The sequence below is a fragment of the Protopterus annectens genome, chromosome 12.part0 (genome assembly GCF_019279795.1).
Source record: "Protopterus annectens isolate FY-2018-M chromosome 12.part0, PAN1.0, whole genome shotgun sequence".
NCBI lineage: Eukaryota > Metazoa > Chordata > Ceratodontiformes > Protopteridae > Protopterus > Protopterus annectens.
Genome location: NC_056746.1, coordinates 603062563 through 603085674, shown reverse-complemented (window position 1 = coordinate 603085674; position 23112 = coordinate 603062563). Strand labels below are relative to the sequence as shown.

The 23112-nt window shown below is 35.7% G+C and overlaps 1 protein-coding gene across 1 annotated transcript in view; it reads right to left on the bottom strand.

Moving 5' to 3' along the window:
- LOC122816739 overlaps nt 1-23112 on the bottom strand; it is a 1006513-nt gene that overhangs the window by 226848 nt on the left and 756553 nt on the right. Inside the window, exons 41-42 of the mRNA XM_044089733.1 lie at nt 6485-6588; nt 3960-4078 (exon numbers count right to left, since the gene is read on the bottom strand). Of these exons, the coding sequence (XP_043945668.1) occupies nt 3960-4078; nt 6485-6588 (223 nt within the window). The remainder of the gene's footprint in view (nt 1-3959; nt 4079-6484; nt 6589-23112) is intronic.

Here is a 23112-nt window from a genome sequence, read left to right as displayed (position 1 = left end):
CTTCAAGGCCCCCCTGATACATCTTCACTATTGCAAATCAAATTCCATTCCCCACCTATAAATAATATTCCCTGCTGAAAGCTGATTAATTATCCCAAAACGTTCTTAAGCTCCATTGTAGCAGTTTTAGGTGAAATATAAATACATGCCAGAGTAATCCTCCTCCCTTGTCAATTGCCTGTACCACTACAAATCCACAATTATTATCATTTTCCTCTTCTATCACTATTGGAGCTCCTCTAGCAATTAATATATAGATATATATACTCCCCTTTTCCTTTGTCCCAGGTATTACAATGAATAACCATTCTGAAATCCTTTCCTTATCAAACTCACATGCTCATGTCTTCCAAATGTTTTTCCTGCAGCATAGCTATTTGCACTCTGCATTTCTTAATATGCTTCACTACTCTTTCTTTTCTTTATATACCTCCCTTGCCAATAGCCTCTTACTACCACAGATCTGCCATTTTTGTCTTTCTTTCCGACATCTATCACTACTGAAGGCCCTCTAGCAATTAATATAATTTCTCCCCTCTTCCTTTGTCCCTGATATATCCATTCTGAAGTCCACTGTTTGTGTAATTCACATGCTCATTTCTTTCCAAATGTGTCTCCTGCAGCATTGCTATTTGCACTCTGCATTTCTTAATATAATTTACTAATCTTTCCTTTTTATCTGTACAGTACCTATAAGGCCATCCCATTCAAGGATAACATGGGCAGCATAGCCTTCATGATAAAAAGCTATTGTTCTCACCTATTATACATGACAGTTTTTTTTATGTGTATTTCCAGCGTTTGTGTTACATGCATATACTAGTGGTTGGCAGGCTGATTTTTTTTGTATGGCTATTTCTTCTCATCTCCATTTGAACCTATGTCACATTTTTCAAGACTTTTTGTTTTAATGAAGCCCTCAAAAAAAAAAAAAAAAAAAAAAAAACTAAATACAAATTACCCCCATCCTCTACTATTAACTTGGAACAAACACACACAACTATGAACATGTTCAGAACATGAAGTTCAACCCTTCAGAAGGAAGTAATTGCTTCAAATTGATGGCTGCATCTTCAGGCACTATCTAACCTAAAATTAAAGTTACTTATGCTGAAGTACATGCTACAGCCTTTAGGAGGGAGCAATTGCCCCAAATTGATGGCTGCATCTTCAGGCACTATCTAACCTAAAATTAAAGTTACTCATGCTGAAGTACATGCTACAGCCTGTGCTCCCACTTACACTGATTGCTCTCTGTCATTTTCTTATCTCTCTTCCCCTCCTAGATATGAAAAACAGCTTGTATGTTTTCAGAAAACATTAACTTTTAGACCCCAGAAAAATTGCACTGGGTATCTTTAAATAAAACTAAGTTGTTCAATGTTCCGTTAACTGTATTGAAGTATTAAGGCTGCTAGGTAGGTTGTTACCTCTTATTCACTTCCCATAATTTTAAAATTATTTTTATTCACTGAATTGCTTGCCATTGAACCTTTAAATTTTGCATTTCCCTCAGCAAAGAATACTCAGAATAACTGCTTGAACCTGCAGATGGCTTGTCTCCATAGAAATGTACTCAGCAATGAGTTTTGGTAAATTTCACTCAGAAAAGAATGCACAGCTCCGTCAGATGCAGACATCTTGACTCCATTGAGCATTTTCTAATGGAAAACAAACAAGATGATCCCCTTGTAGTTGCAAGAAGTCTAACATTTATATATGGAAGTATTATTTTTAGCCTTTGACAAGGATTCTGAGACATGTTCCAAGGTGTTTTCAGAGGAAACAAAATTTTCAGGGATAGTGGGGACAGCAATGTGGGTAGGTGATGTAAAGTTAGCACTAACTTTGTTTGCTAATATATTGACTATATCCTTGGGTCAGATTTTGTAATATTATTACTGTGGATGAGCTCAGTGCATTGTTGGACATTATTTCTTAATTTTCTGACATAGCTGAAGAAAGATTTGTAGTTTTCTTTGTTTTTTTGTGGCAACGTTAAATTCATATTCTGCTTTAAATGTTCTAGTAGTGCTCTTAAGTTCCTTGCTGGCATGTTTCACTGTAAAAAAGGGGATGGGATTCTACTGCTATTTTTTATTATTTTCCTTCTTTTATTATACAATTTATTGATACCGGAGTTCCATCAGAAAGGTTTATTCCTGAATATGCCATCATATTTAGGGTGGATGGGTACTGACCTTTCTATGTAGCTGTTTAGGTTCTGGTAAAAGTCAGAGATGATTGAGGCAGCCTTCTTAGTTGGGTATAATTGCAAGGAATTGTTGAGAATTTTGCATATATCTTCTACAAGCTGAAGTAGGTTTGACCTGAAAAAAATCCCTAAAGTTAGTCTCATTTTCTGATTCCATAGCACAGTTATCCATGACGATAAGATTACCAATTTGTGGTCAGATTGAACTAGGGATGAGGAGATTTGGGTGAGATACAGCCAGTTGCTAGGTTGATAAGGATGAGATAAAAGGATTTTAGAACTTTTAGGGGGTAGTTTTATGAGTTGTTTCAGTGTATTGGTGTTCACAAAGTCTAGTAGACTCTAAGCATAAGTATTTTTAGAGGTATGAGTTTGACAATCAATACTTTGGTAATAGAGGTCCCCCGTCAAGAAGATATTTGGTTTAATATTTAAAGCTTCAATAATGTTAAGGTAATTTCTATGATTTTTGGGAGACATTGATGGTTATCTGTAGCTAGCTGGCACTGAAGTAATATTCGGTTTAGTTAAGGGTGATTTGGATATCCAGGAGCTCCAAGTCAGAGCCATGGGTAATTTAATGCGTGGTAATGGTGTTTCTAACAAATACATATGCTTCATCACAGTTACCCAAGAGTCTGAAGGCATAATGGGCAGTAAATCCTAATAAAGAAGGAGTGTATCACTGCAATGAAACCATGTCTCAGTAGCTACAAAAATACGAAAATGTCTGAGTTCCACAAGAGACTCATGTTCTGGTGTCATTCTATTTAGACTCCTAGAATTGAGTAATGCCACCATGATGTTGTCCATATCTGAGTTTGAGTCTGTTATGAAGGATTGCCCTATAGGGAAACTCTACTTAAAAAGGGGTACTCTTGGAGCAGCAAAAGCTTTAGCCAGTAAGCTAAAGCCCAGGTATGAGAGAGGGTAAGTTATCCCTGGTAAAACGGGAAGTCTTATATACCATCTTATTCCAGACTGTCACATACTGGACACCCTTAAACACTACAACAATTATGTAACCAACTGTTAAATTAAATTCTCATGTCTTGGTATTTAGAAATCATTGTTAGTGAAGGCAAGATATGACTCAAGAACAGTGTCCCTTTAATACATGCATAGTAAATTCCACCATGTCTCTCTGCATATCCCTCTGTTTGGAGTGCCTCAGGTGATTCATTCCCACATGGGCCACCACTAGTTCATAATCATATTTGTCTGGTTTATGGGTCCTCAGGGCACTTGTTAGTGTTGCAGTTCCTGGTACCAAACACACAGCTTACATCCATCCTGTTATTTTCTAGTCTGGTAAGTTTGGAGATTGTGTGCATAACTACAGAGTTACCGATGATTAAAACATTTTCTTGTGTGGAAGCAAACTTAGTGGGCCTTATGGGCTTTTGTGATGATTCGTGAGTGAGCTGTATAGAGTTGCAGTATATGTAAGTGAAGACATAGTAGGTGCTGCCTTGTGTGCTAGAGGTTAGGATATTTTAAATTGTAGTTTAGGAGATTTTGGCATTTTTTTTCTTTACATTCTTAGCATAAGTTATGGGCCTAGTAGTGTGCTGTGACTGATGTGGTGTCATGGAAGCATGATGTTTCTCGATAGTGGAATGATGCTAGAGTCCTGCCTTTATGCTTCTTAAATAATTACATATCTAGCAGGTTGCACTATTGATTTTTGGAAGTAGTATTTTCTGTGAAAGCATAAGATGTAAGCAATATGAGTAAAACTCACCTCATTAAAATGTTGGTTGACTTGGACAAGTTCTCCAAATGGTGCAAGCACTGAAAATTTTCTGAAGTACTTGATAAACCAGTCTCTGCTGTCAGATGTGTTGGCAGTACATGGTGAACCTTAACACAAATACAGCACAGGATTAGCTTTACTACTAATGCAGCAAAAATATTCTTAATTCATCTTTTACATTACAGTAAAATGGAAAATGTGTTATTTCTTCCTATGGTACAGGGTTTGATTCCCTTAGCCTTCATTTGCCTACTGTGTGATCTCGAGCAACTCACTTAACCAGACTGTGCTTTGGGGTAATTGGGAGACAGGACTAGGCTCCTTAATGGTCTCTTGGTCCTTAGATTTAGAAAAGTACATATGAACCTGTAACTACCAATTTTAGTATATTAATTTTTTTATTTTGGTATATATATATATATATATATATATATATATATATATATATATATATATATATATATATATATATATATATATATATATATATATATATATATATATATATATATATATATATATATATATATATATATATATATATATATATATATATATATATATATATATATATATATATATATATATATATATATATATATATATATATATATATATATATATATATATGAGATGCTTTATCTTCAGTTGGTTGACTAACATGAATGCCAACATCTTGAAGGTAAACCACTCTATGTCAAAAATGGAAATGTCATCTTCTTAGTACACATGCACATAGGTTGCTTCTTGCAGCATGCAAATATTACTTAAAAAAAAATACAACTTCCCCTTTGTGGAGGGTATACCCCCTGCTAATTATATATACTAACGCTGAAATTGCACAGTCCCTGGGGAAAGGGAATATTCCGATACCCATGGATTGTTGATCTCGCACACCTGTTGACCATCTGTATAGCTGACCAAATACTGTCAATTAAACAGATGTCGGCAAAACTCCCTGTCGACCATATATATTTGTGTGTGTGTGTGTGTGTGTGTGTGGGCACACACAATAGGCAAGAAATAACATGACACAATAACTTGGTATATAAGCAAGCCATTTTCACTGCAGCTACCAGTCTGTGGTGGAATACCAATAAACTCATTTTCATAAATGCAACAACAGATTTCCTACGTTTCACTGAACAAATGTGTGATGGCAGCATTTTGCAAATAAAAAGGTAATAAAACATACCCATCTCAGCATATTTGGTTGTAATATAAATCAGGGGCACTCATCAAACTGTAAAATACGACATTTTAAACAAAGCACAATTGTGTACTCTAAAACTTGTATTATCTTTTGTTAACTTCATTCCCCACATATATTATGTTGTTCTTTAACTAATTAATGTAAACCTCAGAAGAGAGTTCAGCTTAATATCCACTCCTTAGTCCCCAGGTGCAGCCATTTTTCAATGTGCCTATAAATAAATTACAGACTATCAGGCAATGGTAAATGATACATCTTCAGCCACCGGTCAACATTCTAATGTAACGCTAAGAAAGTTGACTGCTGCATGAACATGTACATTCACCATTGCCTACACATAAATTACAAACTGTCATTCACCATTGCCTGATAGTTTGTAATTATAAATAATTATATTTATTCTGCTAAACACATAAAAGTACCTGAGCTTTGCAATATGTTGAAACACAAGATTAGAGTCAAGTGTCCTTCTTTTTAATCAGATCAGCAGCTTGAAGCAAGGCTACAGTAATAGTATTTAATTGTGAGGAAGTGAGTGCCTTTTTTTCCAGGGGAGGGAACCTTTGCCATCGTGTATTTGGTTGCTAACAAGAATATGAGCATGAGTCTTTGAGCTAGAACTGAAACTTTACATAATGTACAATACAACATCTGTACAGAGGTGTAGGCCATCCAATGGCAACAGTAGGAAATGCTCACATATATCTCTCTTCATCTGGATGATGGGCTTCTTCTGGGTAGGGTTTGGTGATAAGCCTTTATTCTTCCTGCCATTGCTGTGGGATGTGAGCATTATGTGCATGGAATTGGGCAGAAATAATATGATTCAGGAATGAAAAGTATATATTTGTAGTGAAGTGCCATGCACGCATCTCAAAACTTACTTGAAATGAGATGTAGGTGTATAGCTACTTTTTTGAATTGTGCACCATCATTTAGACTATTGTCACTCCCCATAGGAGAATACAAAAGCTGTCCCCCTTTCCGTTTCACATTCCCCAAACACAGCATTACTGGTGTACTACATATACTTAGCGGTATTACACAGTGGGCCATTATTTGAATGGTGGAGAACAGAAACAGTATGCAATACTCTGGGCACACTTCTTTGCTGTCTCAGTTCACTTTATTTCTTTCTTCTTCTTAGTACTCTTGTTCTGGGCAAATTGTACCACATAAAATGAATTTGTACATAACGGCTTACATGCCGTATTCCTACCTAAGCCTGTTATGGGATGAACCTTACACAGCAATCAAAGTGATTTTCTCTTAATGTATGAAATTCCCATAAACATCTTACCTGTAACATTCAACTGATTCATAAGATATGTGATGATAGCTTCGTAAATATCTTTCCGATTAGCTTGAGGCATAAAGGAGTAGGATTTATCTAGTCCTTCAATGCTGAAAGATAAAGTTAAAAGAACAACGTTTAGTACCCTGGATTACAGCAGCTTATATTTTTTCTTTCCTAGATTGCTACAATTGTGAAGTATCAAAGAGAATAAAACTTGTATCCCATCAGTAAATAAGAACCATTAAGTATTGCTCTTAATACTTATGCCACTTTGTATGCCAGCTCATACTTCAGATATTCAGTGTATTTAATTATCAGATATGTTATATTGTACTTTTTTCCTTCTGCCTGTAACATGTGCTGCAGCAACATTTTAGAAAGCTACGATAAATTATGGTTGTGTGAAATAACTTACATGTAGATATATATATATATATATATATATATATATATATATATATAACCCAGTAAGTTAAAAGTGTGATTTTGTCATTGAAAATTTATACCTGTTTTTTCATATATATTCTGAATTATGCAGATGTTGAATAGTCAAACATATACCTTAAACATTTTGGTTTCTAACTTTGAGCACTATGAATGCGGACACTGGGGAAGTCCAGCAGCAAAAACAAAATGTAAAATATAACGTAGCAAAATCAGGCATGTAAGGCTACATCCAGGGAATATTTATGAATCTCAAGAGCTGACACCTGACCTAAGTTTTAGACGGCCTTTTCAAATGGCATTGTTTGTAGGCATTGAGGTCTGTTCTCTGGGAATACGGTATGGTGTAGTAACTGCAGTATGTGGATGGCTTATGGCACAGGCCACGATTCAGTCAAGGTGCACTGATGCACCAAAATCAAGCATGTGCAGTTTGGTGGTGATGAATCAAACCAGCTAGTGCTATAAAACACTGAGCAAAAATCCAGGGGGATGGGTTATGCAAAATGAAAAGGTGCACCATAATGAGTGTGTAATGAGAGATAACTGAACATCTGCACAAGCAGTGTTGTAACTCATAGTTGTTAGCAGCAAAGGCATGCAAGATCTTTTATACATCTGTATATAAAGGCAAAGAAGTGTGCTGAAATTCATGGAGCTGCAATTAGAGAACATTCTTGGAGTAGCAGTATCTATAATACAGAGGTACAGGAGCATGAACCAACAACTAGTCATATAATAGGAAAAGGCACAGGCATTGGACAACACATCAGCAGCTAATGGACCTGCACCTGATGGAATGGTTCTTAGTTGATTACTGGCATTGGTAGCTGTACGTGGCATGCAGATTGGATGTGGGGGAAGGCATGAAATTTCTATACTACTGACTACCAAAGTATGTGCAGCTGTTATTCTAGCTGCAGTGACCTTTTAGAGACACATAAGGGTACTTTATCATGTGTCAACCTGTAGATTCTCAAATAGTTTCTTGATAAAATTCTGTTCATGGATGAGCATAGTGGTTTCAATGGACAGAGCTATCAATATACATGTCTTTTATGACATAGTCCACCTTCACAATATATTAGAAACTATAGCTTTCATACAACACTATCAGGTGTACAAAGATGGCATTTTATCAATAGGAACGACTATAATTCAATCAACTGCCAGATAGTATGCAGTACACGAGGGTTGATAATAAATGTGTCTGCACAACACCTTAGCAGTAAAAGTCATCCCTATCACCGCTTCTGCCACGATGATATTCCACAGGACTACCTAGTAGGTAAGTACAGGCACATATCCAATTTATCTACAGCTACAGACAGCATCCATACAAGTCTCATCTTCCCTATGCCTCTACTGTGTTTTTGGTGATGCAGGCTATCCAGTGGAGCCCTGGTTGGTGATGCCCAGTAGGAATGTGCACAGTATGGTAGAAATACAATATATATCACCCATACATAAACCTGAAACATCATATAGTGAAGGTCTGGCCTGCTGAAAGATTAGTTCTACTGCCTAGACACAACTGGGGGCACTACAGTCTGCCCATGCCACTGCCTGCAAGCTATTTGTAGCACACTCCCTGTTCATTTGTAAATCCATTTGCACAGTTAATTTGTAGAATTTGTATTTTGCACATGCATATATTTTTATATGTGATTTCCACTTCGTCCACTGAGGGTGCCAATCAATTATATTTTATACTTTATTCATTCATTTACTGCTGCTGATTCTTGTATTTTATATATATTTTTTAGCCAAGTTTTTAGAGTAAATTTGTTTAAATATTTAGTAATTTTTTTTGAGAAGTGAGTCATTTTCATACTTTATTTATAATACTGATGACATTCACATTTTAAATGCATTTTAAAATCTTTTTAAGCTGATTTTAAGGAGCCTTTCAGTCCTTTTAATATGGTTTGTGATGAATATTCATGAGTTTTATGATAATGATGTTTTAACAATTTGTCTTATTGTATTGGTCAGTTTGCACTGTAGGATGTTATATAACTCTGAGTTTGATCGTTAGATCCACATCTGATGAAGTTTTAAAACGAAAATGCTATTTTTTATGTGACTGCGTTCACGTGTTTTTTTCTTTATTAAAATAATTTTATGGACTCTCCTGGCTGGTTTGGACTCCTTGGTACCTTGGACACTCTATTCTTTATAACCCCACTTCCTGCCCCTCTATCTCCAACATTGTATCACAATATAACCCCCGACGTCAACTCCGTTCATCAGACAAACAGCTTCTAGACATCTGCAAACCATCAAAAATATTGGCAAGCCATTATATAAATACTGAGTAGCTTACTCCTGGAACTCCCTTCTTTATAATATCAGAACTTTCCCCTATAGGTCCCAGTTCAAACTTGCTCTCAAGCACTACTTACAAAACACCTGGTCTTGCTCCTGCCTAGCACCAACCTGATCCTACTTACCCTCTTTCTAATACCACTTCCTTCTTCTCACCATCCTTCTTCTTCCTCTCTTCTTGCCCCTCTTCCTAGCAAAACATACCAAGCCCCACTACTTGGAAATGATATCTTCTTCTCCTTTGCATGCAGACTATCATGCTAGTACTATGTGTGTGTGTGTGTGTGTGTGTGTGTGTGTGTGTGTGTGTGTGTGTGTGTGTGTGTGTGTGTGTATATATATATATATATATATATATATATATATATATATATATATATATATATATATATATACACGCAAACATTTACTCAAAAATATGTACAAAACTAATTGAGTTAATATTTTTTTGTTGTATAACTGGATGTAATTTCTTACTTAAATAATTCTGTTTGTATTTGGAGCTTTTCTCCTCGGGTCTCCGCTGAAAACAGGCCATTGGCTCAGTTGGACCAACTCGGTTAACAAATGGCAAGCAATAAATAAATAAATATATAAATAAATGCCCATCCTTATAATCTTTGTAAATGACCTGTAAGCCTTTCACTGGCCTCATCCAGTTTCTAGCCTTTACACTGTGTAGCGTGTGCCTTTTCTGAGGGCATCTTATCATATTATCGGATTTCTTCCATCACTGCAGTGTCTTCCAATTCTTTTCACTCATTGCATTGATGTCATTTTTCACTGTGTTAAATGTTAAGCTCAAAATGTGTGGTGAATACCTCTCTTCTCACCAGGCAACATCTGCATACCCTATGTACATATATCAGGACATCATTCCCAGCTTGAATTAACTTTTCTTACTGGTGCACTCTGCCTCTGTGGGGGCCATAAACACACCTATCATAAGAGAAGACAACAGTTACAGAGCACAGCTGTCTGAAAACAGTAGACTATGAATGAGGAACATTAGGCTACATTGAGTATGAACTCCAGTGCATGGTTCTACTGGGATAGATACAGTAGAGGTTACTGGTATGATATGGAGAATGAAGTGCATTAATTTCATCCAAAACAGTGGCATGAACACACATGTATATGTATACAGTTATGGCAATTTACAGGTTCATAGGTGAGTACTAGGCTAATGGCCCTGGAGCCAACACAAGCCTAGCCCAAGAAAATACCCAGTTGTCCTGTTGCCAGAAGTTAGTACCTTGTATCCCTATTGAGCAAGGCTGTTGAAATAATCCCTGGGGTGAATTTCCTGTTACCCATCCACTCATCAAGATTTTTCTTGAAGAGGGCCAGTGAGGTGCTCTGCTTGACATGAATGAGAAGTTTATTCCAGAGTGTGGGTAGTCTCTGGGTTAGTAACCTGTCCCTCCAGCAGGTTTTGTTTATTGTGGTGATGAGGTTGCGGTCCTTGGAAAGTGTGGTGCAGAGGGATTGAGTCTTTTTCAGATGAAGCATGTCTAGTAACAATGGGTCCAACATGACTTTGTATGCCAAGCAGAGATCACCTCTAAGTAGGTGATATGAGACAGAGTATAACTGTAGTTTTTTGAGTCTGTCTGCGTACGGCAAGTGTTTGAGTCCTAGGATCCTCTTTGTGAGGCATTTCTGTGACTTCTCCAGTTGTTGCAGATGTTTATTGAGGTGCATGCCAAATGGGGCATTGTACTCTATAATGGGTATAATGAGGGATGAGTAGAGAGGGGTTATGACCTCCTTCTTCCTGGATGAGAAACCCTTTGTAATGAGGTGTGCCACATAGAAGAACTTTCTAACTACAGTGGCCACATGGTTGTCGAAGGAGAGATTGCTATCCACTTGTGTCCCTAGATCTCTTATCATACCTTGGGAGTTGAGAGGGCTACTGTTGAAGTAGTAGTTCATGGACACAGAGTTTTTCCCGAAGGGGAGGACAATGCATTTTTTGACATTGAGCTTAAGACCATGGTTCTGGCACCAGTCGTTGGTGTCAGTGAGGCCTTTTGTAGGATGTTGACATCAGCTTGAGAGTCAATAATTTGCAGGGTCATACCTGCCTGTAAGTATACTTATCCTCCCATCCTCCTTTCCACCCCTGCCATCACCCTTTCTCCCTATATGTAATGTGTGTATCTGTCTGTTTACCTATCTGTCTATCTATCTATCTATCTATCTATCTATCTATCTATCTATCTATCTATCTATCTATCTATCTCTATATATTTATGGGTACATGACAGCTAATGAGAGGGACTATACTGACAGTCATAATACTGAATGTATAGTCTTGAAATGTCAAAATGCTGAAATGTTAAAATGTTGAAGTCAACATATCTATTATTACCAAACATGTACTGAATGCGGACAGTATGCTTGTAAACTGCCAGTCAACAAACAATATCATTACACTATCAGCGAAAGTCTGAAATAAGCACTAACATAGGTCCTGCAGGGGGGAAGGCCAGCTCTTTAGAAGGTATTTTGATTACAGTACTGTACTTTCAGTATATTGCTTTTCCATATGTTGACACGGACCCTATAAATATATGTGATATGGGTCCATGTCAGATATTTTCAGAAATTCGAAATTCATACGGTTAAGACCACGTGATTGAGTTTCTGAAAACTCGAACATCAAAAAAAAAAACCCCACAAAAATCAACCTTTTTTATGTTTTCACCCCTGCAAATTACCAACTCTGAGACTGCGCTACAGTGAAGGACAGGGTAAATTTCCCAATCCACAATGTACTGCGATCTCCATTTAAAAGCTTTGAGTTTTCAAAAACTCGATCATATGGTCTTGACTATATGAATTTCGAGTTTCTGAAAACTTAATCAACTGATAGGGATACATATGTGTGTATACATATATATATATTTGATTGTTGTTCATACAGTATGTTTATCAGAGATAATCTTGAAGATTTACTGAAGATAAGACAAGAAAGGAAAAACTAAAAAAGGAGGAGAATATAGACAAAATCATAAGAGGTGTATTGACATTTTAAGGGAAAGCTTTTCAACTTAGCCTATGGGAGAGTTAGTGGGCATAGATGGGACAGTGGGGAGTAAGCGGCAGTGAGTTGTTAAGTAATGTGTGATAATACGTAGTACATCTGTGGGAGTTTTAAAGAGGAGATTGGATAGTGGGTAGGGGAAAGGTGTTAGAATATATATATATATATATATATATATATATATATATATATGGGTCTACCTCATAACTTTAAAATTTCATAACTTTGTTAATTTCTTTAAAGATTAAAAGGTACATGAGACAATTGCTACATTGTCTCAAGATGCCCATATCCACCAAGCTGTCAACAGAAACATTAAGAAATTGCAAATCCATGTTGTCAGGACCTGTATCGGGGTGGACTAACATGGTTTAGTGACTTGGTTTTACAAGGGTCACCTGAGTGGTGTGTACAGTTAAGGCTAGATGTTAGGCAGTACTATGATCTGATATTAGTGCTGTTTGATGCTGTATAATAATAATATATAATATTATATAAATAATATAATAACAATATTTTAATAATAGCTTTAACTTCAGATAATCCACTTAAGAGCTCAAGAGAAATAAATATGGATATTGTAAAACCCAAATCGATTTATACCTGTTTTTTCATATTGAGAAGATAGCTAGTAATAATACAATAAAATGAGGGCCCTTTCAGAACAGCTAGGCCCAACACAGAACACAGAAGCCAAAATGCACTGCAGACTACAAAAATGCCTTAAATTAATAATTTTAACTTCAGATAAAGGAGTAAGCACAACACACAAAACCTATTTAAAAGGTAGGATATGTGCACTATTGTAAATGTAGTTTAAATGCACTTTTCTGGATGCAAAATGTAATCCAAATACTTTGTTTTCAAGCTTCCAGCAGTCTCAGTACACCAGCACTTCTCAGGTACTGATGTACTGACATCTCATTGAAGTGGCATGCCATTACTGTACTTAGCAGTCTGTGCTGAAGTTAACTACAGTGCCCAAAGTAAAAACCAAGTATAATGCAAAATTTCTGTGAGAGATAAAGGCATATGAGCTACAGCCACTGGAATCAATCTTTGAAAGGCAATGTCTCTGCTACCTTTGAAATTTGATTATGAAGCTTTCAGATAATAACAAAAGGGTGCTCTGCTACAAAACAACAAACCTAAGACTGCAGTTTTAATTTCAGAGCTTTTATTACAGCACATCTCTGAAATTGACCTCATAACTCTAGCAGCATTTTTGCCATGATATACTACAATACATTTTGTGAAAAACAGAGGACTTTTATTTTGATGAATTAACTCATAAAGGCATTAGTGTTTGGCCATTACTGTAGTCAGTATACTAAGCAGGGTTTCACCACAGCAACATATATGAAAAGCGAGTACAATGCAAACTGTCAGATTGTGGCGATAAAGCAGTAAAAGTACATGAAGTAAAGCCACCAAGTCCTGTCTTTCAGATTCTATACCTCTGCCACCATTTCAGGTGAGATTATGACATTTTCAGGTAATAGCAACTCGCTACTCTACTAGCCAACATATCTAAAGATGCAATTCCAAATTCATAGCTTCCAATGTCTCACAACTTTTAATTTGGCAACACAGCTCTAGCCACTTGAAAGCAGGACATTATAACCAATGCTTTTCACAACTGAAGACATATATTTTTTCTGAAAAAATATAGAAGATTTACTTCTGGTGTCTTGTCTACTCAACAAAGAAGTACTTTAACAATATTATTATACTCAGTGTGCTGGGCAAGTGTTTACAATGGCACCCAAAATAAAAACTGAGTATAATGCAAAATGCCAAACTATGGCAGTAACTACACATGACTTAGAGCCACTAAGACATAGTTGTCAATATCTCTGTCACCCTTTGAGATTTAATTAAGAAACTGCCAGGCAATAAAAATAGTGTAGTTGCATGATAACTTATGCAGGCATGGAGAAATGCCAAATGGACATCAGCAAATCCAAATGAACAAAGCACATGCACATCAATCCACAGAGGCTTAAAAAACAGTAAACCAGTGTTTGTGCAGGAGGGCAAGTCCCCCTGCAACCCCTGCTACCTATACACACACACACACACACACACACACACACATATATATATATATATATATATATATATATATATATATATATATATATACCAACTTCTGATTGCTTTACAGTGGAGAAAGGTCAAATTCCCTGATCTGCACTGAATTATGATCTTAGTGTGAGAATGCCTGTAATGTTGAGGAAGCTGATTTTTTTTTTTTTTTGTTCAAACAATTTTATTAATTTCCAGAATTAACAATAAATATAATACATTTAACTAGTGAATAATTTAATATAACATATTATATACAATATTTACATATGGCCTATATAAAGAAAGAACAATCCATTAGAGAAGTTTAGTTACACATTGACAAGCATTTCTAATTCACTCTCTTCTAGATCAAAGAAGTTGTGGAAAGCTTTAGTGTTTCGATAAGAGAAAGAATTATCTTTCAAGGGTTGTTAGTCCATTTTTTAGGGAAAATTCTTGTTTCTTTGACTATTATTTCCAGACATGCTGTTTCTTCCAGTAAAATCAAAAATTCTCCAATGTTGGGTTCTGAAGAGGGTTTCCATTTTCTTGTACTACACTTTCTAGCAACTGCTAGTATAGTCCAGAGAAGATATAAATTATTTTTACTCATTTCATTTGTTTCATTGATATTCAGAAAAATCAGAGATTTAGTTAATACAAATGAATCTGTGAAAATAGCGTGAAGGAAATTACTAATCTCCTCCCAATATTTTTTTATTTTATTACAACCATAAATTATGTGAGACCAATCAGCTTCACAGCTTAGTGAACATCTCCAACATACCATGTGTTTTGAAGAATTCATTTTAGCAATCTTGCTGTGAGTATAAATGGCTCTATGAAGAAATTTCCAAGTGAAAATCTTCCAAACTTGTAAATTAGAGGTTCGTTTGGTAGAGTGCAGTAAATTAATTTTACTTTCAGTTGACAAATTAATTAAGTGACCTTTAGTGATAAAATTCCAGAAATTTTGTTTTGGGTTAACTTTATAGTTTATTAAAATTTCATATACTTTTGATATTAAATTTGTCCAGTTGTAGTTATTATAAATCATTTCTTGAATATAGAATATTAGTTTAGGTTCAGTTTTAAAGGAGGAGTTGTTAATTATTCTGCATAATTCTTGAGCATAAGATAAAATGCTTTGAAGTACAAGCCAATTTGTATTTGGAATATCAAAAGTATTTTTTATTTGTTGTATATTTAGCACTGACAAGTTCCTAATACAGTGTTGCTAGCAAGATGTTGTTTGTCTTTTCGGCTTTTCCCGGTTAGGAGCTAATGATTGGAATTAGATTTTTATGGTGCCGAGTTGCCAGCCCAACGCCCAACCTTCAGCGAAGGCAAGCCCATTAATTCCCAATTGTTAAAAATATTTTTATGAATTTTGTTGGAACATTTTTTGTAATTTTGAAGGGTATTAGCAGCTCTCACCATAATTTTATGTCTATATTGGAATTTATGAAAGATCTAAATAAATTGTAAATGTAATTTATATGGTTTGAATTGGTGGGATTCAGCATGTTAAATTGTAGAGTAATACTTAGTATATACCAACATTTATTAATTTGATCATTTGGCGGGAGATTTTTTACTAATTTATTCTCATTTAAAAAATGGAAATATGTAGTGATTTCCAAGCAGAGGAAAAGTTAGGATCTCTCCAATTAACAACTATTTTGAAAATAGAAGCTTTGATATATGTTTCTAAATCCGGGAAGCTGATTCCTCCCAGTTCCCAAGGTCTAATATGATGAGAGAAGGTTATCCTATTCTTTTTAGGAAATCAGTGAAAGTTTAAAAGTGTTTATTAATGCCTTTTAATAGCTTTTTACTTGGTAACATAGGAATGGCTTGCGCTATGTAATTTATTTTTGGAAGTAATACCATCTTTATTAATTGCAATCTATCTTCAAGTTTTAGGTATAATTTGTTCTATTTTTCTGTAAGTAATTTTAATGTGGTTAAATTTTTTTTATAGTTTGTAGACAAGGTTGCAATGATATTATCACATAATGTAATTTATAGAGACAATCTGCTCTCCTATTATGTGGTTTGCAATTAAATGAATGTTATGTTTTTTGTTCAAAAACATATAGCTAGATTTTGTATCACTTATACGTAGACCTGAGCTGTAAAATAATTTTTTAGCTTGTAAATATAACATTTGCAGGCATTGCAGAAGTATTCACACTTCCAAGTATGATGAATATAGTGGAAAGATGAGTAAAGAAAAAGTTAAGGAGTTAGAACAGTTACTCAGAAAGCAGCAGTTACTGTTTAAACATGTTCGTCAAGCAAGTGATGCTGTTGTTTGGGCAAGTTATAGAATCGCACAAGAAATAGCTGTGTCATCGAAGCCTTTTTTTTGGAGGGGAGACTTTATAAAGAAATGTATGTTGGTGGCTGTGGAAGATATTTGCCCTGAAAAAGATCAAGCATTTGCAAACATAAGCCTTTCAAGAAACACAGTTGCAGATAGAAGTAATGAATTATCAGAAAATCTTAATAGTCAACTCAAAGAAAAAGTTGCTAAATTTGTATCATTTTCTGTAGCAACTGATGAAACTACAGATGTAAGTGACACAGCACAACTTGCAGTTTATGTATGTGGTGTAGATGACAATATGCAGGTAACTGAAGAATTTGTGGAACTGATACTTGTGAAAGAAACAACAACGGGTGGGGGGGGTGATATATTTGTGAGTTTGGTAGGTGCACTAGATAAAATAGGTGTAGAGTGGACAAAAACTGTGAGTCTGGCTACAGATGGAGCACCTTAAATGGTTGGTAGGAAAGCTGTCATGGCAATAAAGTTAAAGGAAAAACTACTAGCTATGAATTCAGATTATCGGATTCATTGTAACCATTGAATAATTCACAGAGAAGTGCTTTATAGTAAAACATTATAGATGGATCATGTCATGGATGTTGTTATTAAGGCAGACTTCATACCCATGTGAGGTCTGAACCACAGACCAACAGCTGATTGGAGGTAATTTACACTCACAGTCTGCCATATCACTCTGATGTTCATTGGTTAAGCCAAGGAGTTGTGCTGAAGCACTTTTATAAATTAAGAAGTTTAATACAGAGGTTTATGGATGAGAAAGGAAGGGATGGATGCACAGGCATTGAAAGACAAAGAATGAGTTTAAGATCTAGCTTTTATGGTAGATATAACAGAACACTTGCATCACCTGAATACAAGGCTACAATGTTACAATAAATTGGTAACAGATTTATATGACTCTATTTGTGCCTTTGAGTTAAAGCTTAAACTTTTTGAACTCCAGCTAGCAGCAAGTAAAACTCTGAAGTCCCTGCAAGATGCACCTGAGTTTCATGGATATCAACAGTGAGAAGTATTGCACCAAGATTTCCAAGTTAGTGAGTGAGTTTGGAGAAAGATTTGCAGACTTGAAAAACCTTGAGAATGATTTTTCTATTTTCCGCAACCCTTTCTCTGTTTCTGCTGATGAGGTATCAGAACAGTTTCAGTTAGAACTATTTGAGCTCCAGTGTAATTCAGAGTTGAAGGATAAGTTTTTAAATGCTGATATTGGCACATTTTATCAGTATGTTGGACCAACATATCCCCAAATTAAATGTTTGGCCTCAAAGATTATGTCAATGTTCAACAGTACCTATGTCTGTGAACACCTCCTTTTTGTGATGAACTTGAACAAGTCTTGACTCAGGTCTCAACTTATTGATGAACATCTCAACTCAACACTGAAGGTAGCTGCTGCTCAATCCTTAGTGCCAAACACTGATACACGTGTGCAGGCCAAGAGATGCCAAGTTTCTGGGAGCAGTAGTACCAGGAATTAAGGTAAATAGCTTGATTTTTTTGACTAAATTAACATTTCTTTATTATTATTATCATTATTATTACTATTATTATTATTACATCACTCCCCTAATAAGTGATCTCGATCTGATAATTACCTGGTCCGCGTACTGTATACTCTGATGAAATGCGGCCTGCTGGGATAAATGAGTTTGACTATTCTGAAGTAGATCAAGGTCAACCACACTGTAAACCTTTGACTACCTGCTCCAGTGCATGCTAGCTTGTGCTACCTGCTACCTTTGAGTTTGCAAGGTCTACACTAACAGGGACCTGGTCACTGCCTTGCTCCATAACTTCCTGCTTGCTTTGCACCTCTTTGAATGGCTTGGAGCCTATTAGCTTGGCTCCAGCACCTACACACTGTTACTATTATTATTATTAATCATGAAGTCATTTGGTATTTTTTGAGCTTCAGTCAGCTTTTCTAATACAAGAATGAACATTAATGAACTGGACAAAAATCTGTTAGTTTATTTGCAGCTGAGCAATACTTTGTAATGCATTTGGTATGGGGAAGTAAACTGAGTATGAAATTAATGGAGGCCATATTATCACCTTTCTGTACAGAAATGACTGTTGATGCTTTCCATAGAGGTGACATGAGTCTTCCCATTAAGACTGTCTTATCCACCATTAAAGTGTGCTAGGTAATGACACTAGTCATCAGTCTGTTAGCTGTTTGGCAGGTTACTTGCATTGGTAACTGATTTAGATTCAGTGTACAGGGTATACAAAACACTCTCCTTCCTCCTCCAAATAATTATGAAACAACTCTGACCCAAATGAAACCTCTGACTGTGACACACACAGCACAACCAAATTTCTGTCTTTGTTCAAGAAAAAACACAGACTGTGGTACACAGAAAGATAAACAGCAAAGCAAGTTTTCTATCTTTATTCTAGCGCCTCGGTGTCTCCACCTTCAAGGAATAACAAACAGCAAGAAAATTTTACACACACACACACACACACACACACACACACACACACACACACACACACACACACACACACACACACACACACACACACACACACATATATATATATATATATATATATATATATATACACACACACACACACACCCCACATAATTAAATAAAATCACTTGATAATTAAACAATGAACCTCCCCTTAAAGTAAACACTTCCAGTTTAATTCATTATTTAAACCATTAGGCACCAGCGTTTTGTATTTTAAAATATAAATATTCTCCTTATATAACAACTTCTGTTTCAATATATTTTCATCATTATATAAACATTCCACTCTTTCTAAAATTGTGCCTTGTAATAAAGTAATATCACTGTTATGCAACATTTTAAGATGTAAAGCAATTACTTTGTCTTCTCTTCTGTTTCTAATATCCCTTAAATGCTCCATAAACCTGATATGAAATTTTCGCTTAGTCTCCCCTATGTAGTACAACTGGCATGGGCACCTCAGGGCGTATACAACTCCCTTACTTCTACATGAATAGGTCCCCCTGGGTTCAGATTTAACCCCATTCATACCATTAAACGTGTTTACTATATGAGTACACACACCACACTTATTGCAGCTTAATGTTCCTCTGACTGATGGTGTATCTAATACATTCATAACTGCCATGCAAAATCTACCATGTACCACCATGTCGCTCAAATTTTTTTCACTTTGATAAGAGAAAAAAGGTTTCTTAGGCAAAATAACCACCAAAAACCTATCTTCCATCAAATATTTCCAATAATATTCAATTAATGTTTTCATCTCATCACTTTTAATATCATATACAGATACATAGTAGATTGAATGTACTGCTTTCCTGCTAATTATTCCCTGTCCATACCTATAGCAAGTACGTTTGTCTTTGTGTCTATTTATGTTACTTCTTCTACTCTTATCGTTACTTATTTCATCCCATATTCTGGTCTGGGCTTCTCGCATAGTATTTGGATCATAACCCCTTCTCAAAAAACATATATCTTGTTTGTTTCATCTCTTCCATCAATAAATTTCTGTCACTACACAGCCTTGAAATACGTAACATTTCTCCATAAGGTAAAGCTTTCAAGACATGGGGTGGATGCAACTAGTGGCATGCAAATATTGGTTATCATCAACAAACTTCCTGTGTATATTCGATGAAATAATTCCACTTTCCTTCCCTTCCAGGATAAGATCTAAATATACCACTTTACTCCCCTTCTGAAGCCCATCAAACGATAAGCCAAAAGGGTTTTTATGCATTTCCAACACAAACTTATCAACTTCATCCCTACCCCCCTCAAAAACAAATATCAAATCATCAATAAAACAAAAGTAAAAAATCAACATATTTTTTTCATAAAATCCAAATTAAATAAAAACTTAATCTCAAAGAAAGACATAAAAAGATTAGCATAGATGGGGGCAAATGCTGCCCTCATTGCGGTACCCTGTTTTTGTCTATACAATACATCATTAAAATAAAAATAATTGTTCTTCAAACAAAAATTTACCATATCAACTACAAAACTGGAGAAGGGGCTATCCCCCAGAAAATATGCAATAGCCTTCAAACCATCACTATGGTTAATAGAGGTATACAGGCTCTTTACATCAACCACTAACCAATATTTATCCTTGATCCAAACTATCGGAGAGACTTTCCTCAAAAAATCAAAACTATCCTGTATGTAAGCGGGAGATTTCAAAATGTAAGGCAACAATATTTTATGTAGAACTAAACCAATGTTATGTAAAAAATATTTGCAAGCCAAAATAATAGGTCTACCAGGTTGTTTTTCCATATTTTTGTGTACTTTAGGCAGGCAAAAGAAAACAGCTATCTCACTGTTATGGTTAAACAACCTATCCCTAACATCTTTCTCAGTAAAATAGCCCAACCTAACACTTCTATCTAACATTTTTTCATATTCAACTACTGCTTGCTCATATTTACTAATGCTAAATTTCTCATATACATCAACATTTTCCAAATGCTCCATACACATGTAGTATTGTAGTGTATTCATAATCACTATTTTGTTCCCCTTATCCAAAGGTTTTATTACTATGCCCTTCATATTTCTTAACATTTTCAAAGCTTGCCACTCCTTCAAAGTTAGATTATAAGGTATCTTATGTTTATTAACCAATACACTTTCACAAATATTCTCACCTCCATATCCTATCATGGAATCAAACTGTGAAATGCGTGTATTTTGAAAGGGTGGCATAAACTTATTAAATGTTGGTATAGTAGATACATCAATCTCACAATATGCATTTGGAGACATACTTTCATCATTGCTACCCTCAAACATTTCCCCAGCTTCCTCAAAACAGGAGAAAAAACTATCATCAGATTCACTAAGCAGAGAATTATTGTTTGCATTATTATTTTTTAACTCCATTGCAAAATGATATTTTAAATACAACTTCCTTAAAAATGTAAACATTTCTTGCTTCACTATATAGCCTCTAGGTAACACAGTAGGTACAAACTTAAGCCCTAAATTCAACACTGATACTTGTTCCTGAGTTAAATTACATTGAGACGAATTCAGTAATAAACTTGGTTCGGTACATACCTCACCATCTGAACCTTTTGTTATGATATTGTCCATTACTTTGTCCCTGTTTGAAATCAGTCATATAGCCCCTTTCTGAGTGGCCAACATTGGCCCCAAAGCTTCTGTTCTGTTTCTGTCCCTGTCAATACTGCTGTTGGTAGTGATACTGATCTCCCTGATTCCAATAAATCTGTTGATGTTCTTCTGGTCGCTGCGGCTGAGGCAGATCAGGAAATTCTTCACTTGCGTCTGTTTCATAATGGCTCTCCCCTTCAGATGAAAGAAACAAAGTTGAGGCAACGTTTTTAAAACTCACGCGCTGACGTCTCCAGTTCCCAGATTTCTGATTGGAGGAATATGAGAAAGCAAGTCCTGCCTCATATTCACCAATGTCTCTCGTCTGCTCAACCAGTTCAGCTTCTATAGAGAGTAACTTTTTATTTGTCCTCTCCAAAAAAGCATTAATGCTCTGTATATTCATAGAGCCACTGATAGTTTTCGATAAAACCGCCAGTTCCTGCCTCAATTTCTTATGCTTTACTTGGTCTCTCTCCACCAGGATATGCACCCATTCAATCACACACTTGTGCAAAGCCTTTAACCAACATTCTTTAAACTGTCTATCTACAGGGGAGTTCAAATCAAAAGGAGTGCTAGGATTTTTGATATATCTAAGTCCTTTGGGCGTGACATCAAGATCAATGTAGCATTGCAATCCCAAAACATTGAAGTAAGTTCTTATTTCTTTTTCCAACAACTTCTCATATTTATCACACAATTCCCTCTTATCAGAGGGTATTACATTTATCATTTGTCCCACTGAAATAAAGGGATCAGATACCCTTTTTGCTCTTTCTCTAACAAATGTCTCAAACAAGGGACCCACACCTGTACTGGATTGTCGATTTTCCATACTTGGTCCCAGTACCTGTGCCGAACCATTTAAATAATGCTCCATAGTCCACTGGGAACCCACTTGGGATCGCAATCCACTGGCCACTCCCATCAAAGGCACCGGTTCTTCACGGAATACATGAGGAACATCCACATTTGGGTCAGAAGCCATGACCCAAAATATACAAAAACACTCTCCTTCCTCCTCCAAATAATTATGAAACAACTCTGACCCAAATGAAACCACTGACTGTGGCACACACAGCACAACCAAATTTCTGTCTTTGTTCAAGAAAAACCACCGACTGTGGTACACATAAAGATAAACAGCAAAGCAAGGTTTCTATCTTTATTCTAGCGCCTCGGTGTCTCCACCTTCAAGGAATAACAAACAGCAAGAACATTTTACACATATATATATATATATATATATATATATATATAT